Source organism: Vipera berus, assembly GCF_964194415.1.
Source record: "Vipera berus genome assembly, chromosome: 8".
Taxonomy (NCBI): domain Eukaryota; kingdom Metazoa; phylum Chordata; class Lepidosauria; order Squamata; family Viperidae; genus Vipera; species Vipera berus.
In genome coordinates this window covers 25,904,856-25,918,044 of record NC_138211.1, presented here as the reverse complement: position 1 = coordinate 25,918,044, position 13,189 = coordinate 25,904,856, and the positions used below count along the sequence as shown (strand labels likewise).

The 13,189-nt window shown below is 44.1% G+C and overlaps 1 protein-coding gene across 1 annotated transcript in view; it reads left to right on the top strand.

Moving 5' to 3' along the window:
• ANTXR1 (ANTXR cell adhesion molecule 1) overlaps positions 1-13,189 on the top strand; it is a gene marked incomplete at its 3' end in the record, with an annotated part of 177,486 nt that overhangs the window by 26,972 nt on the left and 137,325 nt on the right. The window contains exons 3-5 of the mRNA XM_081333597.1: positions 3,131-3,202; positions 6,363-6,444; positions 6,821-6,854. Of these exons, the coding sequence (XP_081189723.1) occupies positions 3,131-3,202; positions 6,363-6,444; positions 6,821-6,854 (188 nt within the window). The remainder of the gene's footprint in view (positions 1-3,130; positions 3,203-6,362; positions 6,445-6,820; positions 6,855-13,189) is intronic.

The following is a 13,189-nucleotide window of genomic DNA, read 5'->3' as shown; positions in this document are numbered from 1 at the left end:
AAACCTTAGCAAATATCTTGTAGTCCGTGTTCAAAAGTGATATTGGTCTATAATTTTTTGCTTGAGTGACATCCTGATCTTCCTTTGGTATCAAAGAAATAAAAGCAGTTTTCCAAGACGGAGGCACCCCTCCTCCCATTTGAATTGTCTGAAACAATTCCCTTAATGGCTTTACCATCTCTAACTGTAAATTTTTATAATACACAGCAGTCAACCCATCCGTCCCTGGCGCCTTGCCCACTTTCAATTGTTTAATTGTTGAAAAAATTTCTTCCTCAGTTATCAATTGATTCATCTCTTCCTTTTGTTCTTGTGTAAGAACAGGAATATTAGCATTCATCAAATATACATCAATATCTACCTCACTAATCTTATCCCTAGCATATAACTTAGAGTAGAAATCAACAAAAGTTTTCTTAATAAGACTCTGCTGATACACTACCTTACCCTTATGTTCTATTCTATCTATATTAAAAGCCCTTTGCTTCTTCCTTAACAAATAAGCTAGCCATCTACCTGGTTTATTGGCATTGCAAAAAGTATTATGTCTAACATACCGTAGATTAGTTGCCACTTGATCGGCCATCAACTTGTCAAACTGTCCCCTTAATAAATTAATTGCCTCTTTAATCTTCACATCCGATGGATTCAAAATTAAAGCCTTTTCTTTTTCCCTAATTTCATTCTCTAATTCCTTCCTCCTAAATTCCAGATTACGTCTATATTTGTTATTCAAATATATTAACACACCTCTCATATAAGCTTTACTAGCATCCCAGACCATTTCAATAGAAGTACCCTTATGCATATTAATTTCAAAGAAATCCTTCATCTGTTTTTTACATTCGTCCACATTTTTCTGATTTCTAAACAGATTCTCATTTAGACGCCAGGAGCACCTATCTCTATTATCCTTGTCTATCTCTAGCCAGACTGGGCTATGATCAGACATGGTTCTTGGACAAATCTTAATCTTCTTAGTCCTGGAAAAGAAATCATTGGTAATTAGTATAAAGTCAATCCTAGAAAAAGATTGGTGTCTATTGGAAAAAAAAGTATAGTCCTTTTCTTGCAGATTTCTTTCTCTCCAAATATCTCGCAGTTCCAAATCATCCTTCATTTCAAAAAAGGATTTAGGCAGTTTAGCATGACTTGGAATACTTTTAAAAGAACCACTCTTGTCCATTTGTACATCCAAAACACCATTCCAGTCTCCCATAAAAATGAAAGATTTATAATCCAACTGAGTAATCTTGCTGTGTAGTAAACTATAAAAGTCTGCTTGTTGTTGATTAGGAGCATATAATCCAACCAAAAGTGTTTTTTTGCCTTCTATTAACAGTTCTATTATAACATATCTTCCTTGTTTATCTGCTTCAATTAACTCCGCTGTCAAAGTATTCTTAACATAAACAACCACTCCATTTTTCTTGTCCGTTGCAGAGGCAATAAATTGTGTACCCAGTCTTGAATTTAATAAGTACTTTTGGTCCATGACTCTAATATGTGTTTCTTGTAAACAAATAACATCATTCTTGAATTGTTTTAAATATTGAAAAACTTTCTTTCTCTTCTGCGGTGAATTTAAACCATTAACATTCCAAGTTAGAAACTTTGTCGCCATCCTTCGCGACCCGAAGCTTTTGGAGCGCTTCTTCCAGGATCCCCTGTACATTCTTAGGTCGTGCCCCTCCCACAGCTTTGCTATAAGTACGTTTTGGAGGTCCCATGACTTTCTGCTGGTCTTGTTCTTGCTCTCGTCTCATTCGTCTCGAAGCAGCACGCGTCATCCTCTGGTCTCTAGCCTCTTCCGATGATACTGAAATTTGATCCACTCCTGTAGCTTTCTCATCTATCTGCGTTGTTCCTTCAGCACCTTGTAAATTCTCACTACGTAGTTGAGGCTCTCCCTCGCCATTCTTCTTTGTAGATTCCAAACGTGGTATGGGGGTTGCTTTTAAAACATTACTGTAAAAATCACATGCCTGCATCACTGTAGTAAGACGATGTCTCGTACCTTCATGCATCACCACCATACCCACTGGTATCTCCCATCTGAACTTAATATCACGTCGCCTTAATTCTTGTGCTAAAAAAGCAAACTCCTTCCTTCTCCTTAAGTTTCTTGGAGGGATCTCTTTTAAAACCAAGACTTCTTGCTCAGCAATTGCAAATTTAGTATTGTAAGAGGCTTGAATGACCTCATTTCTAAGTTGCGATTGCTTTTCCATAATGTCTTGCATCACATTCTGCAAATCTTTAACTGTAAGAGTTGGTGCAGGTGCAGGTGCAGGGGGCAATAAAGCCTGTAGCGAAGACTGCTGCACCGGAGAAGCCCCCGCGCTTCTAAGAACTTTAGAAGATTTAGCCGCCATTTTCACCCACTATTGCCTGCTACGCACTTTCACTTTCAAACTCCGCAAAGTCCATTGAGTTAAAGATCATAAATCCACTTTCACCTGAATCTCCTGTATCGCTCTGCCTGCATCCAAGTTCTCCAAAGTTCTCTCTTGCTGGCAGGGATGATTGCAGACACCCTGTGCTGCTCCAAAAAGCCCGGAGCAGAAGTGCCTCGCAGTCCGGAGCAAACCCAGGCTTTGGGGGGGCTCAATCCTTCAGCCGCCAAAACTTTAAGTTCTGGCGGCCCTGGAGAGCTCTACCCCCACCTGGGCGCTCACCCCCTCCTCTTCTCCCAAGGAGGGGGCTTCCGAGCCACCAAAACAGCTGATCGGCACTGTTTTCGGCGGCTCTACGGATCCGCGGGGCTGACAGCCAGAGAATGGCTGCCTCCGGCGACGCCTTGCCACCCGGAAGTCCTCAAGCAGCACCAAAAATTATATACAATCCGCAGAGACAGCCACACATGAAAAGCACATAAAAAGAGATGAGGCTTCATTTGCACAGTCACAGCTGCCACCTTGACTTTTTTCCTCACCTTTTGTGAATACCCAGTGGAGGCAGTTCACACTTTCAGCTGGATAGAGGAATATTGCCATGGTTTGCTGAGAGAGGCAAGGAAGGAAGGGAGGGAGGGAGGGAGGGAATAAGGAAGGAAGGAAGGAAGGAAGGAAGGAAGGAAGGAAGGAAGGAAGGAAGGAAGGACCTCATTTTGCTGTCTTTCTTTCTGCAGCCCCCAGTTGAGAATGTCTTTTATTGTCTTCTCCACTCAAGGTTCAACCCTGATGGACCTGACAGAAGACAGGTAAGAAGGGGGGGTCTTACCTGTCCTAGGACCCACCATCCTAGCTGTTACTCTGCACAGAAATGTTGATGTTATAGCCTGGGTATACTTGGGCACCTCGTCTCTTTCAATCCCCCCAGATGATCCCTAGGACAGATTTGAAGGGCCTTGAGGAGGGATCGGACATTTTCAGCCTCACGTTGAAAACAGGTTATGGGGCAAAGACTGCTGCTTTTTTGAAAAGTTGTACAACTGTTCTGTTTTACCCAGAGAGAAATTTTGATTTATTAGGGACCGTGTTTATATTCAGCCAAAACAATACTTTGCTGTTTTTAAGAACAGCGACAACTACTAGCCTGTTGTAGAAGCTATGTAGGAATCCAGGAGGAGCAGAGATCTGAGCTCTGCTCCCCATCTTGGAAAAGATTGCCTGATCAGAACTGCCATACTGACTTTTTTTTGACCCAAGCAGCAACTGTCCTCTCTGTCTCTTGAAGGAACGCAGACTGAATTCATACGTTAAACCTGGGGCAGTAAAACACACTTGCAGTCTTCCCAGAAGGTGCCTGCCCAAACAAATAAGGCATAAATTATCCCTTTTAGTTTAGCCTGCTGTGTCACGCCAACTCCACAAGAAAGAGTTACTGATATATCTTGTGTCAGGCCTCGGTGTGGCTTGAAATTAATCCTGATAAAGTGCACTCAATGTATTTCATTATGTAGGTTCAGTAGTATGCTGGGACTGTGAAATCTGTTGAATTTCTGCAGAACAAGGTTTTCTCTTGCATCATTGCAGGTTTTAACACTTTCTTCTCTGTTTGGAGAGCTTTTGCTCCTTAGTGCCTTGGGAATGTTGGGCTGTGTAAATTAAGCCAATGCAGGTGATAGAGAATATTTGTAGCTCAGGGTTGAAATTAGGGTCCTCAGTACTCTCTGAACTTGGTTGTCCTGTTGCAGACGTTTCATTACCCAAACTAGGTAACATCATCAGTACTAGAAGGGAGTGGGGTATGCAGGGGATTGAGGAGGCAGCCTTGGTGCTCTCTGAGCTTGGTTGTTTTCTTGCAGATGTTTCATTACCTAACTAGGTAACATCATCAGTAACACTAATAAGAAAACAACCAAGTTCAGAGAGCACCAAGGATTCCTCAGATAGTCCTTGACTTAAAACCATTCTTTTAGTGACTATTCAAAATGACAATACTGTAGCACTGAAAAAACTGACTTATGACTGGTCATCATACTTAGGACCATCGCAGCATCCCCATGGTCACATGTCAAAATTCAGGTGCTAGGTCACTGGTAGGTATTTATGATGCTTACAGCATTCCGGAATCATCTGATTGTCATTTTTGACTTACCCACCCGGTTTCCAAGAAGCAAAGTCAATGGGAAAAGCTGGATTCACTTAATGTGTGACAAAAGTAAAATCAGGTGCAACTCCCTTAACAACCGCCTTGCTTAGCAGTGGAGATCCTGGTCCTAATTGTGGTTATAAATCAATGACTACATGTAATTCTTCCATATCAGATTGGGAGAGCTGCAAACAGGGAGCTTATTAAGGCTGGGCTTTCAGATCTGGGTTGCAATACTACAGGCACCCACTCCATGGCAGAAAAAACCCTTTTGAATTCCTTTTCTGCTCTCTAGCAGTCATCTGGATTTTTGCAACCCAGATCTGGAAGCTTTTATGTAGGCTTTAGGTCTGGCTTTCAATGGCCCAGTTCTGGGATTCTACAATACTGGCCAAACTGAGAGTTGGAGATTTCCAAGCATTTTCCCTACATGGCATTAAGGGTCAAGGTTTGCCAGCAGAAATCTATTTTGGAGATAGAAGATATCTATTTTGAAGGGCATCCTTGTAGGAAGGGGTCCAAACCGTGCTCCTTTTCCACACGAACAGATTCTTGTGCTTTCACAAGCCTTCCTCTTGTCATTGTGTCCAAAAGAACTGTGTTAGCCTGTCTAGCAGTTGCCTCATGCTGCTATCAATGACCACAGCCAAGTTCTCCCTTGATCTGGTGCTTCCAAACCATACATCCTCCTTTATGCCTGTTCAGAGGCACCTTATTAGGGAGAAGGGCAGAGAGGGAGAGGGAGAAGAGAAGAGAAGAGAAGAGAAGAGAAGAGAAGAGAAGAGAAGAGAAGAGAAGAGAAGAGAAGAGAAGAGAAAGAGGAGAGATTCTACATTTTTCCTCCCTAAATATAATACCTTGCATTTGTCTCTCTTACAGCATACCTTGTTCCCCACAACTCAGGTTTCCACCCTTTAGTGCAGCCTCATTAGAAAAGAAGGGACGCGGTGGCTCAGTGGGTTAGGACGCTGAGCTTGTGGATCAGAAGGTCGGCAGTTTGGCGGGTCGAATCCCGAGTGCCGCGTAGCAGAGTGAGCGCCTGTTACTCGTCCCAGCTTCTGCCAACCTAGCAGTTCAAAAGCACGTAAAAATGCAAGTAGAAAAATAGGGACCACTCCGGTGGGAAGGTAACAGCGTTCCATGCGCCTTTGGCGTCTAGTCATGCCGGCCACATGACCACGGAGACGTCCTCGGACAAGCGCTGGCTCTTTGGCTTTGAAACGGAGATGAGCACCGGCCCCGAGAGTTGGAAACGACTAGCACGCATGTGCGGGGGAACCTTTACCTTTACCTTTACATTAGAAAAGTAAGAGAAGAAGAGGGAAGGAGGGAGAAAGGCACACGTTGGCAAATCGGACACCTCTTTACTTGTTGGGAAGTGCAATCGATGGCCCCAAATCAGACGTGTTTCTGCAGATATTGGTGAATGGTGAAGTTCAGGGGAAACAATCCAGCTGTCTCCCCCTTTTCCTACCCTTAGACTTTCTTAGGACTCCGGAAATGGAGCTGACAGGTTGCCAGGCACTGTGCAGGAAAGAATAAAGAAAAAAAAAGATGGGAGTCCTAAGAAAGAGAACTTTTCCCATGCCTAGAAAGCATGGGAAATAGTTATCAGCCACCTCGCCGTTCTGGCTGTCTCTGTACAATGTCTTGCCTGGAGATAATAATAGTTTTCCTCAACGTTTCTCTCTCACCACAGCATTGCAAAATGCTTTATTTCACGTAGACGGTGGGAGAGTTCAGAGCTGTGACTTCTTTGGCATGCCTACCTTGCCTGTAGCAAATACTTTCTCTCTAACCAAAGCTGGTGTCTTCTGCTGTTCCAGAGAAAAAATCCGTCGAGGCTTAGATGAACTTCAGAAGGTCTTGCCAGGAGGAGACACCTACATGCACGATGGATTTAAAAGGGTAAATAAGAGCAAAAAAGTTACGTTTTTGTTTTATGATAGGTGCCACAGGCAGAGGGCGGTCTGGGCCGGAGCATCTACGGGAAGTAGGTGTGAAAGGCAGCAAGATGGCGGTTGCTACCATCCCATCAAACCCCAGCTAGTTTTTGATATGCTTTCCACATAGGATGCACATAAACATGGGCTGGGGCTCCAAAATGGGATGGGTCACAATGTCCAACTGGACTTTTGCTTTGCTCTGTGGCTGGATAGCAACCGCTCATCCCGTCCCCAACTTGTCTGCTTCACAGCGTGGCACCATATTCTTGCCACAGGTAATTTAAGCTATACTTTGTCCATATATTACAGCCTAATAATTCTCTTTGGTTCTGTTTTAGGCCAGTGAGCAAATTTATCATGAAAATGTTCAAGGTAAGAATACGTTCAATAAAGTGGTCATTATTACTTTTACTCATTTGATAAGAGCATCTTCCTTCATTATTTTGCAGTTGACCTTCCCTGATATTTGTCATTATTCTAAATCAGTCTATTTCCCTCTTGGTACACAATTCAGGTAGTCCTTGACTTATGGCCATTCGTTTACTGACCATTCAAAGTTACAACAGCACTAAAAAGTGACTTATGACTGTTTTTCATACTTACAACTTTTGCAGCATCCCTGTGGTTATGTGGGACATCAATATTTGGACACTTGGCAACTGGCATGTACTTATGACAGCTGCACTGTCCCAGGGTCATGTGATCACCTTTTGGGATCTTCTGACAGGCAAAGTCAATGGGGAAGCCTGATTCACTTAACCACAGTGTTGCTAACTTAAAAACTGTAGTGATTCCCTAAACAACTGTGGCAAGAAACACTGTAAAATGAGCCAAAACTCACTTAACAACGGAAATGTTGGGCTCAATTGTGGTCATAAGTCAAGGACTACCTGTAGTGCTACCCTGTTTCCCCGAAAGTAAGTATTTTGTTTGCCTCCAAAAGAGGCACCGGGTTTTATTTTCGGTGTGTATGTGTGTGTCTTTTCCATTCACCTCGCAGTGGCGGCACCGACAGCCCTGCCCAGCCAGCCCCCTTCTTTTGCGGCCGAAGTAGCAGCTTCATTCTGCAGCTGAGAATGGAGCTCCGGCCTGCATTTTGCAGCCAGAGGCCTTTCCGGAAGGCCTTTGCAGCCGAGAACCGAGGTATGGATTCAAACTGAGCTATGGATTCAATTGGTTCTCAGCTACAGGCCTTCTGAAAAGGCCTCAGACTGTGAAATGCAGGCCGGGGCTCCATTCTCAGCTGCAGAATGAAGCTGCTCCTTCCAGCAAGGCAAGTGTCGATCCACGGAGACCTGGTTGCAATGGTAAGCTCCAACGCCCCCACCCCACCCCTGCCCTAACTTGATTTTTAGGTGTGTGTCTTGCCCCAAAATTAGGGCTTATTTTGGGAGTAGGTCTTATATTAGGCCTTCCCCCCAAAAAATCAAGCTAGGGCTTATTTTCGGGGTAGGTCTTACTTTCGGGCAAATATGGTATTCTGATATTAAATGAACACATAAACATACAGACCCATGTACATGAAAGGCATAAGTAATTAACAAAATTGACACTAAGAAAATAAATGGCAGGATATCCAGCATTAATTCTTCCCAGTGGGGAACAACAGGAAGTAATAAAACCTCTGAATGTGCAAGTATTAAAACTTTTTATTAAGGTTGCCAGGAATCTTTGCTAAACAAAACTGGTTGTCCGGAAATGTTATCAGAGCATCTTAGCTATTGCAAAGGGCAATGCAATAAAGTTCTACATTAAATGTTAATAACAGTGTTTTGGAAGCCACAATTTTACTGGATGTCTAACTGTTTTTGAATGGAAGTTTGAGACCAAATTATTCTGTACTGTTTTTATTCAGAAGTAAACTCTACTGGATTGGGTTCCATAACATTTGAAGCTGTTGAAACACAACTCTGTTCATTTATTTTTTGTATTTCTTCCACATTCCTACTCAGAAAACCCTGGGCAGACCTTAGAGTATCTAAGTTTGATTGGTGGTTCTGTGGAATCACACATCTGCAGTGTGAAAACTCATATCTTCTTGCAATTCAAAATGCTGCTATTAAGACAAACCTTGATTAGATCCACCATGGGCAAACTACAAAACTACACATTGCCCACACATGCAGATGATTGATCTGCAGTTCTGACTTTTCTAAAAAAAAATCAAAAATCTATTTTGAAATGGAAGCACATTAAGCAATGGTGCATAACCCATCCACCTCATTTCTCTGCTTGCTGCTTTTAAATCCTCTTCCAAAATTTTTAAATCCTGTTTGCTAGATTAATCTGAGTAGCTGGTTTTCAATACTTGCCTTTATGGTCTAGTAGTAAAGGCACCAGGCTGGAAGCAGGAGACTGCGAGTTCTAATCCTGCCTTAGGTATAAAAGCCAGATGGGAGACTTTGGGGCACTGACTCTCTCTCAGCCAAAGTCATCTCACAGGGTTGTTGTTGCATAGAAAATAAGAGGAGGAAGTTATGTTGATATGTTAATCATATTTATAAAAATAATAAAGGGCGTGATGTAAATAAAGTGTGAAAGTCATCTGGTGTGGGACAAAAATAAAGCATACACATAGGGCAATGTATCGTAAACATATCCAGAGGATGACCAGAATTGAGTAATTCAAGTCCCATCCCCTTTTCATATCTGTTGGGATGTTTTTGGCTCCCTTCAAATATCTTCTGATTCTCACCTCCATCCTGCACTCCCATTTAACACAGTTTAATCAAACACAGTACAGGTACAGATTAGGTGAAACCTGGTGGAACAGCGAAACTATGAGAGGGATCTTGGAGTCCTAGTGGACAACCATCTAAATGTGAGCCCACAGTGTGCTGCAGCTGTCAAAAAAGCCAATGCAATCCTAGACTGCATTAACAAAGGGATAGAATCAAGATCATGTGATGTGTTAATATCATTTTATAAGCCTTAGTAAGACCACACCTGGAATACTGCATCCAGTTGTGGTCATCTCATTAAAAAAAAGAGGTTGAGATTCTGGAAAGAGTGTAGCAAAGCAACAAAGATAATTAGGGGCCTGGAGACTAAAACTGATGAACAACAATTGCAGGAATTGGATAGGCCTAGTGCAGGGTTAGGCAACCTTGGCTCTTTGGGTCAGGAATTCTGGGAGTTGAAGTCCACGCGTCATAAAAGAGCCAAAGTTGCCTGTCCATGGCCTAGTCCAGGGGTCAGCAACCTGAAACAGTGAAAGAGCCACTCGGAACCGGTTCCCTCACAAAAGGAAAAACTGGGAGCCGCAAAAAATGTGTGCACATGCACGTACATGCGCGCATGCGCGGAACAGGGTTTGACTGGAGAGTGGAGCCAAGGCGAGATATGCACCTACCCTGCATATTTGAATTGATTGGTTGAACGTTTTTAGTCCCACTTTTTTTTTTTTGAACTGCACATGGCAGAGGACTGGGAGCTGCAGGAGACGGCTGAAAGAGCCGCATGCGGCTCCGGAGCCGCGGGTTGCAGACCTGTGGCCTAGTCTATTGAAAAGAAGAAATAGGGGTGACATCATAGCAGTGTTCCAATAGTTGAGGGGCTGCCACAAAGAAGAGGAGGTCAACCTATTCTCCAAAGCGCCTGAAGGCAGGACAAGAAGCAACGGGTGGAAACTAATCAAGGAGAGAAGCAACCTGGAACTAAGGAGAAACTTTCTGACAGTGAGAATAGTTAACCAGTGGAACGACTTGCTTCCAGAAGTTGTAAATGCTTCATCCCTGGAAGATTTTAAGAAGAGACTGGACAGCCACTTGTCAGAAATGGTATAGGGCAGGGTTGTCAAACTGCTGGCCCGCCGGCTGGATGCGTCATGCCGAAACCATGCCCACCCCAGCTCCGGCAATGCAGAAAAAGTCACGACACGTCACGACACGTCACGTGACATAGTGAGTTTGACACCCCTGGTATGGGGTCTCTTGCATAAGCAGGGGGTTGGACTAGAAGATCTCCAAGGTCCCTTCCAACTCTGTTATTCTGTTCTGTTCTCCGCCTAATATATTATCGCCCTCTCTGGAAAATGCAGTCATTTGATTCCCAGCTGCTCTTCTCCAGAGTAGAAAACTTTCCATAGTAATTTTTGATATTTTGCAAAGACTGATAATTAGTGGAACATTTTTCCTTCAGACAAAATTCTTGAGATTATCTTCACTTTCATAACAGCAGTATGTTAACTTGAGTATTAATGCATGACTCAGGTTGACAGCAGCAACCAAATTAACTTTAATTACTTCTTCACTGTGATGGGATCATTTGAAACCCAGACCACAGACAAGCCCAGACCACACTCAGATCACAATAACAATCTTGGGGTGATAAGAACACCTTTGGGCAGTAATTCTGCCTTCTCTGCATTTGGCATGCTGTAATTGGGATGATAATATGTTGTCTCTTCTCCATGATGGGCCATCCTGCCCTAAAGCAATCCCAAGGCTTCCCTCTTGCTGTCAGGCCACATGAAAAATGAATAAATGTACAACTCTGGGGAAAATGGCAGCCTTTAATTGTTCCTCGTACATCCCATCTGTAATTTTTAATAAAAGGTGAGGCAAAGTTCAATTTGATGTGAATTTACAGTTCTTTAATCAGATTGCATCCATTTAAGCACACAGGAAAAGAAAGTTCAGGATTCTTTCAAGATTTGATCACAGCTAAGTTGTGGAACTATTGTGCATGTGCCAAGGTAGAAGAGTTGAATCCAACAATTATCCAACAAGATGTCTATGGAGATTGTCAGTCATCCAGGTCATGGTTGTCCCAAAGCTGCTTTTTCAGGAGGCAACTGGACTTACTTTCTTTTTTCTTTGAAGACGTTTTGTTTCTCATCCAAGAATCTTCTTCAGCTCTGACTGGATGGTGGGGAATGGAAGGATTTATATTCCTTGCAGACAGCTGGTCATTTGCATTCTTTTTGAGAGTCGTTGAGGCCATTTAGACACATCCCCAACAGCCTGCGCCTGTCTTCAGCAGTGAAGGGACACAGTGCAGAAAACATCCTGCAGCCAAGAAGGCTCCATACCCAATTGCACTGTTCAGCTGACCCTGAGGTCACAGGTAGATCTCCAAGTGGCTTCAATGACTCTCTAAAAGGATGCAAATGACCAGCTGTCTGCAAGGAGAATAAATCCTTCCGTTCCCCAACATCCAGTCAGAGCTGAAGAAGATTCTTGGATGAGAAGAGAAATGTCTTCAAAGAAAAAATGAAAGTCCAGTTGCCTCCTGAAAAAAGGACCTTTGGGACATCCAACAAGATGCAGTTCAGTGCTGAGAAAAGTTCCTGCATGTAGGCAGGAAAAACCAAATGCATAGATACAGAATAGATGGTACGCCGGCTATTTGGACAACGGTGGCCTCCTGCGGACAAAGGGTCTCCCTCATAACTACCGCCACTCCCCCGCCCCTACCCTGAGCCCGAGGCCGGTGAAGCACCCGGAAACCTGGTGGGCAAAGATCAACCAGAGGGACACCACCCTCTGGGCCCAACCAGGTCTCCGTAATGCAAGCCAGGTCCGCATGCTCACCCCCAACCAGATCCCGGATGAGAGGAGCCTTATTGGCTACGGACCTGGCATTCAAGTACACCAGCCGGAGCTCAGGTGGCTGCTCATCCTCGCTCCAATTATTTTGTACCTATGCATTTGATTATTCCTGCCTAAGTGAGTAATAGTAATACTATTATTAATAGTAATAATTTACCATTATAAATTAGTAGTTAATAAAAAAAAGTAAGAGAAATTACTATTATTCATAGTAATAACTGTGAGGGAGATCTAAGTGCTTAAGTATGAGCTAGCAGTGTGTTGCAGCTACCAAAAAAGCCAAAGCAGTCCTAGGCTGCATTAACAGAGGGTTAGGGTTAGAAAACATTGGACAAACATTTGACCAGGATAGCATAAGCTCTCCTGCCTTGGGCAGAGGGCTCGACTAGACCAGGGCTTTTCAACCTTTTCACCGATTGTACCACTTTTAGGATATGGCAATATTCAAGTACCACCAGTCACCTAGCAAGGTGTCAAAAACTTGATGACCCAAAAAAAAGTGATAAACTACAGGTAGTCCTCAACTTACAACAGTTCGCTTACTGCCGTTACAATGGCACTGAAAAATGTGACTTCTGACCATTTTTCACACTTATGACCATTGCAGCATCCCCAGGGTCACGTGATTTACATTCAGATGCTTGACAACTGATTCATACTTATGACGGTCACAGTGTCCCAGGGTCATGCCATCCCCTTTTGCAACCTTTTGACAAGCAAAGTCAATGGCCAGCTCAACATTGCTCAGGTCGGGGTTGGGGGCGCCTGTGAGGGGGATCCAGAGGTCTCTGGTGGAGGGGCTGGGACTGGGGTGGGCACCAGGCCATGGTCAACCGGAGGAGCCTCGCTGTTCCTCTTGGGCCACGCGGGGGACTCCTGGACGGTGGCACGGGCTGCCCGGAGCCCTGGGCTGTGGAGGGCAAGCGCCCAGCCTGGCCCTCAAGCTCCCGGAGGAGCACCAGGACGCTGCAGCTCAACCCAGTCCAGCCCCACTTTCCTGAGGGGGTGCCCAGCTATGCTTACCACCTCTTCACAAGGCTGCTGCTGCTGCTCTGCTCACTCTCCTTGGCCTGGTTGCTCATGGTGGGTGCAAGTGGGCAAAGTGTGTGGGTCAGAGGGAGGCCCACTCCCTCTCCATGCGAGGAGACCCAGCTT